This window comes from Leuresthes tenuis, unplaced genomic scaffold (genome assembly GCF_036924035.1).
Source record: "Leuresthes tenuis unplaced genomic scaffold, fLeuTen1.0.hap1 SCAF_6, whole genome shotgun sequence".
NCBI classification, from domain to species: domain Eukaryota; kingdom Metazoa; phylum Chordata; class Actinopteri; order Atheriniformes; family Atherinopsidae; genus Leuresthes; species Leuresthes tenuis.
In genome coordinates this window covers 24,381,174-24,399,021 of record NW_027325360.1, presented here as the reverse complement: position 1 = coordinate 24,399,021, position 17,848 = coordinate 24,381,174, and the positions used below count along the sequence as shown (strand labels likewise).

At 38.8% G+C, this 17,848-nt stretch overlaps 2 protein-coding genes across 4 annotated transcripts in view; both read right to left on the bottom strand.

Annotated features, from left to right (window-relative positions):
- ep400 (E1A binding protein p400) overlaps positions 1-1,351 on the bottom strand; it is a 28,680-nt gene extending 27,329 nt beyond the window's left edge. For all 3 annotated transcript variants that reach the window (XM_072388370.1, XM_072388371.1, XM_072388372.1), the window contains exon 1: positions 1,183-1,351. The gene's annotated coding sequence lies outside the window, so the exon portion shown is untranslated. The remainder of the gene's footprint in view (positions 1-1,182) is intronic.
- A 301-nt stretch (positions 1,352-1,652) lies between these two features.
- ulk1a (unc-51 like autophagy activating kinase 1a) lies at positions 1,653-14,659 on the bottom strand. Its single transcript, XM_072388369.1, has 27 exons — positions 14,145-14,659; positions 13,943-14,035; positions 13,820-13,861; positions 12,688-12,720; positions 12,532-12,568; positions 11,433-11,606; positions 11,267-11,340; positions 11,072-11,173; positions 10,066-10,124; positions 8,790-8,872; positions 8,622-8,672; positions 8,431-8,519; positions 8,135-8,291; positions 7,966-8,026; positions 7,779-7,868; positions 7,436-7,561; positions 7,207-7,343; positions 6,446-6,543; positions 5,501-5,625; positions 5,264-5,379; positions 4,582-4,707; positions 4,236-4,381; positions 3,939-4,114; positions 3,708-3,826; positions 3,025-3,182; positions 2,772-2,907; positions 1,653-2,668 (listed from the first exon to the last, which is right to left on the bottom strand). The coding sequence occupies exons 1-27, from the start codon at positions 14,232-14,234 to the stop codon at positions 2,613-2,615; spliced, it is 2,754 nt and encodes a 917-aa protein (XP_072244470.1). The 5' UTR covers positions 14,235-14,659; the 3' UTR covers positions 1,653-2,612.
- Between the last annotated feature and the right edge of the window lie 3,189 nt (positions 14,660-17,848).

Here is a 17,848-nt window from a genome sequence, read left to right as displayed (position 1 = left end):
ATAATCAGTTTTGTCTGGTTGCTCATCCAAGTATTGCCCTCTCTAAAGGTGTCTACAGAGTTGCAACTCAAAGAGCTTCTTTATAAAAGGTGCTTTTTAGCAATACCAAAATTTCATATATATGCTTTAACATTGTTGTCATTATTGATGACTGAATCATTTCTGGATTGTCAGATATCCAGAAGTTTATCCAAAAAATGTACTTGATTAATTTAGTCTCTTTTGAGTTAAGAGATTGTTAATTTAATGTTATGTTAATTTCATTATAATTTAATGTGAAATTACTAAAACCATTATATTGTATTATTTTAATATACTATGTTATCTAAAAATATAAACAGGAGCTGCTGGGGAGGACTCTCAATTAATTATAACAGGAACATAACACTTTAATTATGAATTATTATTTACAAATATGGTATGATCCTTTTAAAAATAGACAATGTTATGTGCCTGGCTACCTACTCAGCATATACACGTTGGATTTATTTTGCAAAAGGTTTTAACTCTACGCCCTTAAAGTAATGAAACTACAACTAATTTTTACTTAAATTTGCAGTTGTGAGCGCCTGATAAAATATCTCTATCGCCAGGCGTTTTCACATACTATCCTATAATGGAAGTGACAGCGCTAACCGAGCTCTATTTACCATTAAATAGGCCCAGGTCAAAATGCATTTAATCAAATGTGATATATGTCAATACAAATGATACTTGCGATGGAGATTTGTACCACTGATGTTGGCCTTCGACAATAGCTTCAGTTATGGGGTTGGTAACACTACCACTTTTAAAACGAAACAACATCACATTCACAACGAACCACAAGTATGTAGATATAACTTATGGCATATTGATACGCTGTTAACGGTAGCGTCCACCTCAAGTTTTGCTCCGGGGCGTTACGCTGGCTAACGCTGTCTTGTAGCATCGCAATGAAAGAAAATACGGGCAGCAGTCTGAAATAATAAGTATGCGCGAGTGGTTGGGTAAAACTTACATAAAACCATCTTAAACAAATTTATATATTAACCTGTGATATTTACAATACAATTGTTTAAGCATTTAAACTAAGCCTTGCTACGAGACGCGTGCTAGCAAACACCGCTGGTTAGCTTGTTTTTGCTAGGAGGCCAGCAGCTAATGAATAAATAATTGCTTTACCTAAAAGGTGATACTTACAGGGAGTGGGGCTTCTGCTGTTGTTACTTAAATTCTAAGTCATATTTACAAGCGGTCACATACTGTAACGAGTGTTACTCCGTGAAATATTAAATAAATTCCTAACCGCTTTTCAATGTTTTGGAGCTAGGATAATTTCATTCAGCAACATGGCGACCGCAGTAACCTTCTGTGTGACCCGGATGTCGTTCAGACTTTCGGAAGCGGTATGAAAAGATGACGTAAACAAAACAGCTTATAAATATGAGGGCACCGGAAAATATAATATACTTATTCTTAATAACCGTGCTGTGACAAGATGGCACATTAATCTAAAGAATTTGAATTAATTGTATGTAACTTTATAGGAATTCAAGTTACGTTTTAAGTGGTATGTCAGTAAAATATGTCATTGAGCTGATTTTAATCATGACAAATCGTTTGAATTTATTAATCACGGATACAATGAAAGCATTGGAAGAACTCCACAGTTCTAATATTAAATAACATTTATTTCGACCACACACAAGGTAATAATTCTGGCAAATATGACTGGCAGTCTTTAAATTACAAAAGGGAATTGTATAAATTCTAACAAGCCTCTGTTAAATTAAATTTTCACAAAATATCCAATGTGTAACTGTAATAACTTAGTTTCCTATTAGGCAAAAAGAATGTACAACTTCATTCACCAATTAAAAGTTGCATTAAACCAAGAAAATTAAAAGGAAAATGCAAACAAATAGCACATAAACAAAGGCAATGTGCCATGCACTACCTCATGACTCTTGTGAAGCACATCCAAATGTTGAGAAAAATTCATTGCACTCCATATTATATGTGTGTATGACTTTAAGACTGGCGTCATAAAGCAGATTTTATGTATAAGGTAAATGCATGCTTTCATTACCTTTCAATTCTCTCTACTACAACAAAAATGTACAAAAAAGGCACAGGTGTAGTACTAATGCTACTACTTGGCAATATTTGGTCATCTCATCCAAAATATTCACACTCCTGTTGACTGGTGAACATTCATGAACACATAACACAAAGGCTTCAAACACAGAAAACAACCTAATGTCTCTTTCAAGTATAACATATTTTTACAATCACTTATTGATTCACATGTTTATTCAAAATGAAAAACACAAAAAACACACTAACACATAAAGTCTTTAACAAGACAAATACTGAGAAAAATGTACCTGATCAAAGTTTTCCAACAATCATAAACAGTCTTTGCTCAAGAACATGCACAAAACAGAACCCCTGTTTTTTTTTTTTTTCTGTGCACGATTACAGATTTCAGTGATAGGATAAGAGTTGATGCTCCAGTGGTCATTTCTTCAAGGTGAGATCAAAGTGCTTGTCTGTTGGTGGATGCATTTACATTCAGGGTTGATTGATGACACAAGATAATGCAGTTGCTATGGACACAGTTGTGGAGCTCACTGATACTGTTGTGTCTGCAAAGCTGAGAGGCGTCGCTCAATACACTGCTTACCTGAAAATATTGAATGATTCATTGATCAGATGGGAAATACATTTTTTAAAGATTTTTACTGCAGCTATTATTTTGTGTCATGTATGTTAGTGCCTCCACTTACATTTATCTATGCTGTCGATGTCCTTTTGTTCTGTGAGGGTTCGGGACAGACCCTCCAGCAGCAGAAGGGCTTTATTGTAACGCTGGACTGATGCTGCACCATAGTGGAACATCTCATCCAAAGCAGCAGACTGTACCTGCATGCAGTAAGAACACACATTTAAACGGCTGGCATAAAGATCTAAATCAGTACATTCAGGATAGAACCTAATCTGAGGCGAGCATCAACATCCTCTGCTGTGAAGTCAGCTCACCATTTGCACAGTGTGGCTGTAGATTAGCTTCTCTGCTGTGAGGCCATTGAAGCGGTCCATAAGTTTCTGCTTGTCAAGCAAGAAGGTCTGCAGCTGATCGTTCAGGGAGCGACAGTAAGTCACACAGGTTTTATAAATTTCGTTTAGCTTCCTGATCACTGGAAAAAAAGTAACACAAATGTTTTTTAATTATTATTACACATAAAATTTGAAGCCTACAAGATTGTTTCTGATTGATTGGTGATTAATGAAATGCTTGCATAGTTTATCTGGTTGATGGACTTTTCTGCAGTTGTTAACAAGTAACATGTCAGCTAATTTTCATTCTTAAAAATAGTATCCTATGTGATCTTGCTCTCTATGCATGTGCATGGTGTTCAGAGTCAAAAGAAAGTCAACATGAAAAGGGAGTGAATTATCATAACTAAGGACTAGGTTATAAGTGGCAGGCATCATATAGTGCATTCTTTCAAATAAGAGGGAATTACTTTTTCAGTGATATACTGTACATTCAGAGAAGATTCAACCACCTTTGTCTGGAGGTGGTGTATTAGAGTTCATGTAAGTTAGTACTTTCAGCTGCAACACCCAAATGCTCTTGTTCTTCAAGACCTCAAACTAAAAACTGTGACAGTGAACAAAAGGTAAATGCTTAATATATGAAACCATAATCATAGTCCCACCTTGTTTGACTATAGAAGAGGGTAGGAGTTGGCCTTGCTTAATATTTTCTTTTGCAGCATGCAGTGCTGATGAGAGAAACTCCTCAGCCTTCATGTACAACATCAACTGCTCCGCGTAGCTGGAACATCATACAAGAGACAAAAGTTATTACCAAGAAGTTTTGTTGGCAAAATGATCTACTGAAGATTAAAAAAATTTAAGGTAAACATAAAAACCTCTGTGCCTCTCACCTCCACTCTCTACTCAGAAGGCTGATCTGATCTGTAACCAAGCTCTGCTCGAGAAAGGAAATATCAGGACAGCTGATGGTATCCAGCCCTGGTTCCTTTGAGGATGCCAGCTCCATAACACAGTGGACAAAAGCCAGGGTGAAGCGTAAGTCGCTGAGAGCATCAGTGTGGGCCTGCTGTGAGAAGAACACATCCAATACTGTGAATGCTGAAACTGGTCTTTTGGTAATGTAAATGTGCAGTTTCATGTTCTTTTGTAAATGCAGTTCGGAGGGTGTGAATTGTATTTCTCTCAACCTCCATCAGTGTGTCTTCAGGAAGCACTGGAGGGTGAAAAATCAGTGGAACAGCATCCATGGGTTCAGTCTCACTGTTTCTTCGGCTACCTCGCTGGAAGGGGCGACTGTTAAGTTGCCAGGCTGAGTTAAAGTAGCTTGGAGACCCTACAAACAAAACAAAAGGCAAATTCAGCTTATCCTCAAATAGCTAATAGAGTGAATGTACTAAAAACACAAGTGGAAAAAACAAAAACAAATCAAAAGTCTCTCTAGATGACTCAGAAAAATGTTTAATTGAAAGACCTCCTATAACACAAGTCATGATCAACAAGTAAGTTAATCATCAGAATAGATAAAACACCTACCTAAGAACATCCTCGATACCATGCCATCAGGAGGGGTGTTTCCTTGGAATGGAGAACCCATGGTGAAGACAGCAGGCGGTGGGCTGTCTGAAAGGTGAAAAACTTTCTGACACCCAGCAGATGGAGCTGTAGAGACAAATAGGGATAATTAAATCAGATACCAGATGGCTGCTCTTGGAGAACAAAACTCATGTCTTCTAAATTCCACAGTTCCGGTCATTGTAGAAGATCTCAAAGCATGAATTTTTTAAACTGACACATGTTAGAAACATGCATCACATCCTCTTGATTTCATCGTCATCATTTCGTTACATTTTTAACTTCTTTTTATTTTATCAGTATTTTGCAAATTGCCTTGAAGTGCTGTAAATGCTGCAAATCCTCTTATTTGTTTATGTATGTTTTCCTGAGCTTTAATATTTAATTATGCTCCTTTAAGGTAAACACATGTCTGTATACTTCTAATTTAATTTAATTTTCTCTTTGAGGTAATGTCAGTCCTGCTAATGGTTTTCAGTTTTTGTGCTTCACTCTCTACAGCATGTGGACAACCCTTGAGCTTAAAAGTGCTGTATCAATAAAGCTCAGCTGACTTATAGAGCTTAGCTTTAGACTTTAGTCTTGATGTTATTGACAAAGACAAAGAGTGCGAATAGAAACCTGACTTGAAGTATACTGGTACCTGTTGTATCCATGCTTTTCTCACAGCTGAAGTTCTCATCATTTCCATCTTCAAAAAGATTTGCTCCAAAGGCCGCCTTCAGTAGCATGTCAGATAGCCTGTCAGTGCTGAGCGATCTGAACATACAATGCAGCCACAATCACATTTTTATTACTGTGCGATAACTTCATAAAAATACATAAAAGCTATCATTATCATTTTTTTTTTTACCATAATATACTCATAGAGGGGTCTGACCTTTTAAAAGGGCCCTTTTTATTGGCTGACGTCCGGGTGAGGTTTGTCTGGGGGGCAGGAGATGGGTCAAGGGATTGCAGGTTTGGGACAGTCCGGGTTCGGTTTGGCTTTCTAGGCTGAATCTGCTGCTGAAAACAAAATTAATGTTATGAACTCTATCAAAGTTTGTAAGCTGGGTGTTGAGAATCTGTTACAACTTCCTGGTCAGGTAGAAAGTGTAAAGTATAAGTAACTTATCATTTGAAAAATCAATCACCAATCAATATGCTGTGTACACTGTCAAGCAATTTATGTTTTTCCATTACACAGTATATTGTGTAATATACACAAAAAAAAAAAGAAAAAAAAAAAGCTAAGCTGATGCTATACAGTAACGTGGAAGCAATGCAGATAGCTGATTGGTCAAAGAGAACTGGGCTTAAAAAACGCACTTTCTTGTTCTATGAAGTCATTTTAAAGTCCGGTACACAACTTATAACATAAATCACGAATATCTAATATGATGCACGGGTAATATTTTTTCTGCATGATTAATTAATACACAAGTATGTTTTGAGCACATCAGTCCACTCAAAGTCTATCGCAAACTCATTCAGTCTAACAGCCACCCTTTACTCCTCTATACGTGTCACTTGTAAGTTGCTTTGGATGAAAGTATTTGCTTAATCAATGTAATAAAATAGATGCACAATCAAGTTATACGTCTTTTCTCGCAGCAGCGAGAAGCAGCTGATCCCGCCCACATTCAGGGGCTACTGTTTGCAGTGGAAAATGAAGCATGGAAGGACTGTGCCGAGTCAATCCACACTGTGCCATACTGTATTGTTCCGTACCATGTTATGGAAAAACATCATGTGTGTAACATTACGGCCAGAATGTCACATAAGTATGTAATGACAAAACATTCATCTTTGGATGTCCTACTTTCATGATAAAGAAGCTGACCTTGGAGTCGAAGCTGACCTGTGCAGGAGAGACAGTGAGCAGTCCAGTTCTCGTGCTGAGTGGGAGGGTCTGTTCTATGGTCTTTGGGGTCTGTCCAACTAAAGCACAGAGTATCACAAAGATTAATCTATTATCAGTACATAATGCGTATGAAGTCAACTGTTTATTTTCTCTTATAACTCAGACATGACCAGATCAGGCATGTACTCTAAATGTTGTGAAAAATGACATGTTTGTTCTGAATATCTTCACAGTGAGATATTTGTGAGGATTGTAGGAGAGGTAATGTAAAACAGCTCTTTAAATCAGTATGCTTGCTTCATTCTTATCACGTCAATAAACTGACCAACAGTCCTCCCATCCTAGTTCATGTCCGCTGTTAATATTAGGAAAAAAAACTACATATAGAGCGAAATACTTCACAAACAGCATGTGTGCGAAAAGAATTTAAGCTACATAATCATATTGCCCTTCAACCAGGGCTTTTCGAGTCATTTGGATGGCTATATGACAACTACAACTTGATCCAAAAAAAAAAGCGAAAAAGGGCAATTTACATTTACAAAAAATTGAGGGCTGGAGTCGAGTTGTTGGACCAAGTGGAGAACAAGGACTGGGTCAAAGTCATAATATAACAAGACTGTGAATTTAGTGCTTGATGAAACAAACAACGAAAAATAGTGTATGTCATGTCTGAAAAGAGCCAATATATGTCCAGTATGCCTAGAATGATGATGGAAAAAGCCAGTTGAGGTGACTACCTAATGGAGAGGACTGTTGCGGTTCGCCTCCATTTCCCAGATTTGAGAAGTTACAGGCGATGTCTGGACCTGGAGCTCTGCACCCTTCACATTGTAGGAGGGTCGCAGTGTTGCTGGCAGCACAGCAAAGCATGGCCCTGAATGACATGAGACATTGTTAGACAAAGGAAGAGAGGAACAGTGAGACACAGCGTTGAGGTGACCGCAGAGGTAAGATGGAAGTACATGCCTTGTGGAGCCGTGCAAGCCGACAGGTTGTAGGTTCTGTTCGATTCGCTGGTAGTTTTGGATCTGAGTTGGGACAGGAATGGGCACAGATGGACTGCAAATACGGCCATTTAATTCAGCGGGATTGCTGCGTAGTTAAAAGGTGAAGCAGAAATATTAGAAACAGGAATAGGTAGGTAGTCAGAGGACATTGAGTTGGTTTGATGAATCAATAGAAATAGTAGTGAGTATTACAAAAAATAAATGTTCATGTTCACTAAAACGAAAATGAATATGCACTAGATAGGGCTTAAGGACATAGGGCTTAAGGACATAGGGCTTAAGGACATAGGGCTTTTTCTTACCCAAAAGGCTTTGAGGGAGAATGTAGCAAGGTTGGGGGTGGTGGTGTCCTTCCTGTGGCTCCAGAACCTCTCTCCACCAGCTGTGAACTCCTAAAAGATATACATTTGTAAGCTCTTTCTGCAAAATTGTCTGAAATTTATTTAAAACATTCTGAGAGACCGTACACCCCAAGGAGGGCCAACTCACCCACTGTATATCAGGCAACTATCATTATGTGACCCAGCCTGCACCTCACATGAGTGCTCACCTGGAAAGCAGCAAAACAGACATATTCAAACCTTTTGCGCTGATGTGAATAAAATCCTGAATAATTAAATGATCCAAGTATCTACAGAGGGAGGTTCAGAAGTCTTACTGGCAAACTGGGCCGGCACCATCACATAATCTACTGTGTATGATGATGTGTTTCTACCATCTTGACAGGGTTTTTCTCTCCGCAGAACGCCGGCAGTGTCTTGTGTAGGGGAGTGTAGCACTTTGGGCTGAAGCTGGTGCAGCTCTCCGTCGGAATGCTGAGCGAGTGTCAGATAAATAATCAAATTTAGCAATGAGAGATTACAGTGACACAAACACCACACAAGAATTTCTTTTAAAAGCCAATTTCACATCTCTAATTTTTTCTGAGTGGTTTCTGTTCACAACAGAGCGTACTTGAGGTGAGGCCAGCTGGGATGTGGAGGAGTTGCTGGAGGAACTTCCTGAGCCAGAGCTTGGGTATAAGAGCAGTGGAGCAGGTGAGCCTGTCGAAAAGCACACATCTAGCCGTGTTAGGAACTTGTGCTGAGGCACCTTTATTGACGCTACAGTGAACTACACTGATTCATACAAGACAAAATACATACATTTTTTTGTGGACAAGTTTGTCTCCAAGAAAGGATGGTGAAAGAATTCATCTGGAATTATAAATATATACATGTGACAATAGATACCTTTGCAATCAAGGTATCTAAGAAAATGTTTCAGCATCAAATCATGAAAAGGGATTCTGGTTATCAAAGGCACAAGCTTACCAAAGCTGATTCGATCTTTGTGATTTCTCTGGAGTAGCCCCAGCAGCAGGTGTCTTAGGTTAGCAGAAGTCTCCTTTGGGATGCTGTAAAAGTACAAAAACTCCCTTGTTTATTCAAATTTAGCTGATTTTCAAACTTCAATCCATTAAGGCATCCTCCAGACATAGGCCCAGGCACACTTGAGCTAAATCAGGTCTTAGTGGGTTTTAAAAAAGCTACTTTATTGATACATTTTGCTGCAGTTTGAAAGATAAGATATTGCTACATGCACAAATCATAAAGACTACAATACATAATGCAATTTGGCAGGACAGTGACATAAATTCAGTGTTTTGTCTTTGGCTGATACTTTATCCAGTGCACTATATGTGTAGCTACCATGATCATCTAGAATGCTAATATGTAGGACACGTACATTTCATAAGCACACAGCGAGCTGTAAAATATGTGAATTTTGAATCTAATTTATGGCTTCAGTATAAACGCTCCGGGCAACATGTCACAGTCAGTCAGGCAGCGCGTGTTTACGTCTGTGTTGAGTTATGTGGGTCATGTGGAAAAAGATAGCAGCACAGGCCACAAGCTGGCACCTAGGAGCAGGTTAAATATAGAGTGAGAGAAAAAACAAACTATGCCTCCTCACACAGAAACATGGCCAATCTTATCATTCAGCTGAATCATTGCACAAGATAAGCATGGCCATGAGCCATACACAGGTTGGCAAAGTACTTTGTGATCCAAGTAGGAAAACAAACCAAAAATCCCTTTGAATGATTTCCAGCTCCAAGTTTTGAACATTACAGATTCAGTTTTCAAAATGATTGTTGAGATATCTGCATGTCCTGATAATATTTCACCAAATGTATGATTTTCTTACTGACAGGACACAACAGCACATGTAACCTTATATATTTGTGGGAATCCAGTATTGATTGCATGAGACTGGCCGATGGAGAAAGTTCGAGATCTGATCAGTCCCATCATGTGTCTGTATCAGTTTCTTCCACATTAGAACTATTTTTAGCGGTTGCGTGGCACTTATTTACTGACTGCTTATTATATCTGTGGAAGCATGTGTCTGAAGCCTCACACGTGTTTAAACCTCGGTCACATATGCACAGACGTCAGTCGTTCATTGCCAAACCGAACGCAAACATGACAGATTTCCCAGTACTGCCTTTTCACACCCCCTGCTCTCATCTTCTGCTGTGCATAATGTGTGTACATTGTACAGTGTTTGTGTATATGTGGGGAGGTCTCACAGAGATGTACCAACCTGGGTAACAGGGTTGAGTTGCTTTCATAGAAGAGACGGAGCTCCTGTGGTGTGCTTGCCTACACACATACACAAACAAGTTACACTTGAAAATGACATACAAGCAATTTTGAATAAATGTTTTTGCTTATATCATTATGAGAATGAAAGCACAAAATGACATACTCCAAACAAAAACAATATGTGGGTGTTTGGTAATCCAAACAAGGGCAAAGTGGAGTGTCTACTAACTCATCCAGCAAAATAAACATAATCCTCATCAGCTAACTGCACACTAGCCTTTGGACATATCACAATCCATTGACCTGCCTGCCATAAATATAGGACAATTTGTCCCAGTCATTCTCAGAGTACAAGTATCCAAGAAAAAAGAAAAGCAACAACAATAAAAAAAAGAAGGTTCAAACAGGATGCGCCTCCTTTTTTAACTACAAAGACATTGTGATAAAAGGAGGGATTCAGAATTCAAGAAAGCACTAAAGAAGGGGGTAAAACTTCAGCATGTTTTTGTTTAGAACTTATAACTGAGGCTGTCAGCAAATAACAGTCCAAAAGTATCACTGGAGCAGCCATGTGAACAGTAGAAAGTAATAGCTAGGGTTGTGAAACAGTGTTTACTGTGGGTTCGCAGAAGTGGCTCTTGTCCATTTCCGCATGCTACCCTCCGTAAACAAGGCTTAGTCCTAACAAGCAGTCAAGCTGTTCCAACATTTTCTGACTAACAACACTCAGGAAGAGCATCATTCAGCAGACAGGTGTTTTTTTATGGTTGTGTTGTGGAACATAGTGTTATTAAAGAGAAGCATAGAGCATAGTTTTAACAGTGATAAGTTTGTCCTTTCTAGATACTTGAGCAAAACAATTTCCTGAGTATTTGAGATTATGTGGAATGTATTTATAAAGTATTCGTCAGAAAACTCCTAAATGGGTGTTGCCAAAAACCTCAGATGAGTTATGCCAGTTTCTTGTGTCTATGTGTGCATGTTCATTTTGAGGTGTCACTCACATGAAATGGTGCTTTTCCAATCAGACACTGGTACACGATAGTACCTATGCTCCACAAATCGGCCTTGGCATCATAGTTCTGGGACATGATGACCTCAGGAGCCTGTGTCCAGACAAACACAACTACAGCTCAGAGATACAGTGGCATTACAATCTGTTGGCTCAGAAAAAGAGGACAAGAGAACGTAATACGGACCATGTACATGGGAGAGCCACACAGTGTCGCTGCCATAGTGTTTGTCTGCAGATGCCGCGCAAAGCCAAAATCAGCTGGAGGTTGAGAGAAATGAGGTGTCTGAGCAATACATTTTCAAATAGTGTAGATTCATTCATTTAATGCTCTGCAGGCTGAAGAAAATCACCTATCTTAATGCTGGTACTGATGGAATTGGACCTACGCCCCTCTGAGTGGCAGAGTAAAATATTTTGAGGTTTGAGGTCTCTATGGAGGATTCCTTTGCTCTGAAGGACTTTCATGGCCTGAGCAATCTGCTGCAGGAATACACGGATGGTGTCCTCGCTGAGTGTGCCCTTTGCTGTTGAGGAATGAAATATGTAGGTTTGAACATAAGAAAGCAACCACGATGGCATGTAAAATAATATTGCCACATGAAAATACATTTACTTTGTTTGGAAACCAAAATCAAGGCCAGGTGACATGCCAGCACCCACCACCCCTCCCAGTGGATCAGTATTTCTAGCTGCCATGTTATTCCACTGGAGCACAGGGGATAAGTGAGTGGCAGATGGGCAAGGTCATGTGGGTGCTTCGTCAACCTTGCCAAATGTGACAGAGCGTTGTGCTGCAAATAGCTACATGGGCTTCTTTTACAACATAAGAAGCGCTGGCAAGGTGGCAGAATTAGACCACTGCTCCACATCAGCACTTAAATACACACATCAACACCAAGGACGTAAATCTAGCCTGAGTGAAAATGAACTCCATGCTCCAAACACATTTTAAAATATGGTTTGAAACCTGAGGCAGTGGAAATTTTGCAGCGAGAAAAGCTTGTAAGAATTTAAATGTGGTGAAATAGGTTCACGAGACGTGCAGAACACCAACTGTGTAAAAAATACATGCTGGGACTTATTATGATGCACTGATTGTGTGCTAATTTCCACATAATTAAGTGGAAAAGAACTGAGTAGAAACCCGATCACAAGTCTGCTCGAGAGGTTTAATTTTATCTGGGTTAAGTACTTGGGAGTGTTAGTGATTAGTCACCCACAGGCCTGCGTAAACTTGAAACCTGACCTGTGGTTGCAGTCTCCTGCCAAATTCCTATCGTTGCCCCAAAATGGAATAAACTGTAATGCTAAGTCTTTCTTGCAACATTGGGGACAGCATGATGCAAATGGCCATGTTTGGCTTTGAGCTTGAAGACAAAGTGTGAAAGGGAAATCTACACAGTGATTGATGTGATGTGAGCTATAGGCTGTGTTTCCTCACACACTTACAGTGAAGATACTCTGCCAGGTCACCTCCATTGCAGTACTGAAAAGACAGGTAAGACAGGTGAGACAGGATCCTTGACCTTGCTGTCTTATTGGAAGATGTGATTTGCATTTCCACCCAAAAACAGACACATCCAAGCCATCCTTAATGCAACTCACCTCCATGACAAGATACACACATCCTCCCATTTCCTGTTGACAAAAATAGATCAAATGCAAATGATCAAGACGGTTATCTACTGAAACACAGCAGTGGTGAGTATCGAAGATTTCATAACTGATTTGAAGAATGATTAGATAAATGTGTAAATATGTAAGTAAAGTAAGCGAGACGGGGAACTCCACCAATAACCATCAGTGTCTTAACAGCTGCACAGATGGTTACACAACAAGAGACAACATATCATCCATAAGACTTAGTTGACAATTTTTTTGGCCAACCACCTAACTGCCTCTTGAAATTCTGGACCACCTGACAACAGCAAACTCAGGGGCCTGAAACTGTATCCAGTCAAGGCCTGTGTCCAGCTCTGGGCCCCCTGAATCATCCAGGAACCTTTCCCAATTCAGCACCTATCTTCCTTGCCATTGAAAAAATGATCAGAGCAGTGAGTGGATCAGGGGTGAGGTAAAAGGGTGAGAAGTTTAGAGAGTTGGCCCCATCTGACTTGAGGGGATTACAATGAATTGGGAAGAGGGTTGAGTCACCAAGTTAAAGCTAATAAGTTAATAAGCTCCATGACACTCAAGATATGTGTACCACTTGTGCCGTTGCATAAAAATGGTTTATGACTATTATGGCGTAATAGGCGAATGAAGATAGCAAATTAATACAGGTATGTCAACAGATAACACATGTAACTTTGTCATCAGCCTTGCATTCCTGTGTCTCTGCTATCACAGACAATCGTCAGACTCTGTACTTTATAATCCATTGTTTTTTCTGCTGCACCTGCCATCTGGCAGACATAGTAAGAGATCAGCTGGCCGTGCCTACTGTCTGGCAGGTGTCAGTAAGGTGATAAGAGGACCCACACTCGGCAAACTTACATCCAAACAGATGGTTAATGTCCTGTGCTATCTTTGACCTATTAAGTTAAAAGGATATGTTGGTTCTGACAGAAGCCCCTATGGGAAATCAAAAGAGTAGCATTTCCGCATTCAAAAGCTATATTTGTACAACATGAGCAATGGACGCGCCGTGTTTCATCAACAATTCAACATTTGCATCATCTTGCAGTGAGATTCATGTGAGAAGAGAGTGAGGGGAAGTTACAAAAAACATCCTTACCTGATAGTCAAGTAGTCTAACAATATTATCATGTTTGAGCTCCTAGAGGAGGAGAGAGAAACATTGTTAATGGTACAGCTGGAGACTGACTTAGAAAATACAGTAATTAAAAAAATACATTACCTTTAATATTTTGATTTCTTTTCCAAGCAAAGACTTTGATTTGGCTAAGTTTTTCTTGTTAATACATTTTACAGCAACTTCCCAATCACGTTTCTTGAACAGGTGAAAAAAAAGAAAGAAAAAGTAGGATATAAATACACCAGCTTTACACATGTCAACAATGACGAGACAAGTCCAAATTCGCCCTAGATATTAAAGTTACCTCTCTATGTCGTCCTTTGAACACAACTGCAAAGGCGCCGTGGCCAATCAAGTCTTTTCTGTTGAACTCAAACTTTCCAACAGACTCCATGGATATTATATATATAAAAGTTAACTGCAGTCAATTTGAAGTATCAGAGCAGGTTCAGGAGGTTGACTTTCCAGCTGAAGCAGACGTACAGTTCCACGCCACAACGCCGGTTAGTCCCATTAGTCCCATGGAAAAATTCTCCTTTTACACTCAACAAGCTTCACAGTGGCTTCCACGAAAACATTACGCAGTAATCGTCAACATACAAAAATAAAAACAACGTGGGTTCAATAAACAACAGTGTATGTACACAAGATATTTGCGATCCACTCAACGACTCAATTTAGTCCATGCCGCCTCTTTGCATCCGTTAGACGATAGAAGGTCGCACAAGTGCTGTTAAGGATAGTTTGTATTTAAACACTGAGCTCAGACATTGTTATACCCTCACCTTTCTAACCATCCGCATGAGTTATTCATATCTCATGTCGGACATGCGCAAAGGGACAGACAGGCAGACGCGTGTTGATGTCGCCTTCAGGATCACCTCGTAAATCTAGGCTTCGATATCTTCCTTTGGCTTTAATTTGATGTTAAATGCCCTAAGATGATGGTATCCGGTTCCAAAAAGTAGTTAGGGTGACTTTTGTCATTTTAAAATTGCACAAATTGTTTTACATCATAATCCAGGTTTTCACATTTACCCTCATAGAAAGAGGTAGGCTACTGGCAGTGGGCTATCCTGCAGTGTCATAATCCATCAATATCGTCATTTTAATTGGCACGCATATGCCACTTCTGTTGCGTTCTTAAATCATAGGTTAATAATGCCTCAGTCTTAAAATATAGTCACAAGTTCATACTCACTGTTAGGCTAGTTTGATGCTCTGAACTCTCTAAACTTATACTTTGGTTAAATAATTCATTGATGATTACGATTTTTGCCATTAACTGTGCCCTACAGGAGACCTATCACTCAGATATTAGCTTTGAAGAGTTATCATTCTTCACAGGCATTCTTATCAAATAAATTGATTAATAACAATGTTAATCATTGGCGTGCACACAAAAACATCCACCAAAAAGCATTCAAAACAAAGCCATAAACATTTAAACTTGATGGTAAAATCATACAATAAAAGAGATAATTATTTATAGTTGTACAAAGTTTTTAATAAAGATAATGAGAAGCACAAACTGTAGTACCAGAGCAATCTATCAATAACGGTCATATACAAGCATTTGAATATTAAAATATTTAATTTTAAATCTGACATAAAATGTGAGTGCAGGGTGGCTTACAGTAAATCCTCTTTTGAAAACCAAATGTTGGCACAGTGTAAGATCAATAACATTAAACAAAGTCTCACAAATAAGAAAACAACAACAACCTTAAGTCCCCCTGTTTCAGACCATAGCTCATATTTCATTGTACAAAATAGTAATAATAATAATCAAAGAAAAAGTCAAACATAGTAGTAATAGAAATAAGGAAAGAAATCATGAAACTTCACAGAGTTGTGTTGAACACATGAACAGAAATCAAAATTCCTCAAAAAAGCATAGCCTGCTATTTGGCACCTTACTGAGATGTGAGGTACAGCAACTATGCCAGCCACTTTGTTTCAATAGAGAAAACACAAATAAACACAGAATTTTACATGTGAACAATACTGATTTTGTAACTGTGACAGTACAAAGAAGTCCTAATAAACTACTCAGAATCACAAAATAAATAAATACATTATGTCAGAGTGAAATTCACTATTATACCAACCATGATTATAATGTAGTTATTGTGTGCTGTCCCCAAAACTAGATTAAAGCTGTGTGAATCAGGTTGGTCATTTGCAGTTTGCCTTTTGTGATGATGAATACATTTAACAGATGGTGATGGCATAGTTTTTAAGGCATATAATGAACACTTTGTTTTAGAAAAACACGTTTCCTCCATCCTTTTCTATCCAGCATCTTATATTTGCAACCAAATATGACTTGCTTATAGTAGTCATCTTCGGAAATGTTTATTTTTTTTCTTTTCATGAAACTACACTGCTTTATTGTGTGAGACAAATTATAAAGATAGATGAAAAGATCAGTACCACTCTCACGTGTTGCATATTTATTTCTGCAAAAAGAGAGAAACACTTAACTTGACAAGCTAGTCCAGCATAAGATACCTCAAGGATACCGCCACATTTAGGCTCCATCTTCCACAAGCACAATGTCTCATTTAATTGCTGAGCTGATGATACACAAATCTACCTGCAGCTGAATCCAGAGGCATCTACACTTGTAACAGCCAACGTGAATTTCCTTCAGAAAGTGAAATACTGAATTAACACATGACAACAATCATCTCTAGGTAAATGACAGCAAGACAGAGCTGGCTTATTTTGGTCCCCCTTCCACCATAGAAAGTTTGTTTAGCCAGCAAGAGCCACTGACTTCCAACCTCCATGCACATGTCAGAACCCCAGGGGTTATCCTTGATTTAGAACTGAAAATAAATGAGCAGATTGGCTTTGTGGTATGTAAAAGTTGCTTTTTCGATTAAAGAAATGTGGCCAGGCTGGACTCCATCCTCTCTGACATGAAGGTAGTAGCTACAGTCTAAATCACTTGTCTGTGTCTGCTGTCTCACCAGCAGCTGGCACAAAATGCCTCAGCAAGACTTCTGTCTGGAACCAAAAAACAGTCCCAATGCGCTCCATCTAATATGAAACATTTGAGACACATCTTAAGATGTACATGTTTATCATGACTTTTAACTGTACCCAAAGTCTTCATAATTCATTCTTTCCTTCATTTCTTGAAGAGACTTATTTCATAACTGTCAAATTCATTCGATGCCTTTCTGTTTTTAATTCTCAACATTGTTTTTTCTCTTATTATTTTCTGCTGGTCTTGTTTTCTTTCAGTCAGCTGTGACTGTTATAAATACATTTGACCTCACAATGCCTTACTAAGTTATTTCTGTTACACATCTTCTTTAGTTACTTAACTTAGATAAAAAGGTGTTATAAAGCATTATAAGTGCTGGTTGTCACATTTGGGAAAAGGCGGGGTATACCACAAAATGCTGCACGTTTCTGACACATTTTCACTGCTTGACTTCTGATTTTCTTTGAAAGAGTGATTAAAACAAGGTGTCCCACCAGTCTCTGACACTGGCTTGCACAGTATTTGAGGGTTTTCTTGCATGTACAATGTGTCTTGGGACCTTTTTTTGTCACAAAACCTGCTTTTTCATATGGCTAGCATATACACGAATCATGACTCAACGAGTACTGTGGTGGCATCCCTTACAATAAGTGCTCTTGATGTTACACTTTACACTGATGTTGTAAAATTTGACTGGATCTTTAACAGCAAAAGTGTAATATCATTTATTTACACTCTATTCTTTCTTCAGTAGCTGTGTAATGTTCTCAATCCAACAACGCACGCTGCTGTATACAGTTACGGCTCAGCTAGGCTATTTAATTGACCGCCATCCTTGTCTTAGTGTGCCTGCACATGGGCACAATCGAGTTATCAACCAAAGAATCTCTGAAGCTACAACACCGTGGATTGTGTGGAAAAAAAAGGTTCAAGCCATTCTGCTGCTTCTAACTTTCTTTGTTGTATCTCATTGTAAATGTAAGTAAAGCCACATTCAGACCACATATGTT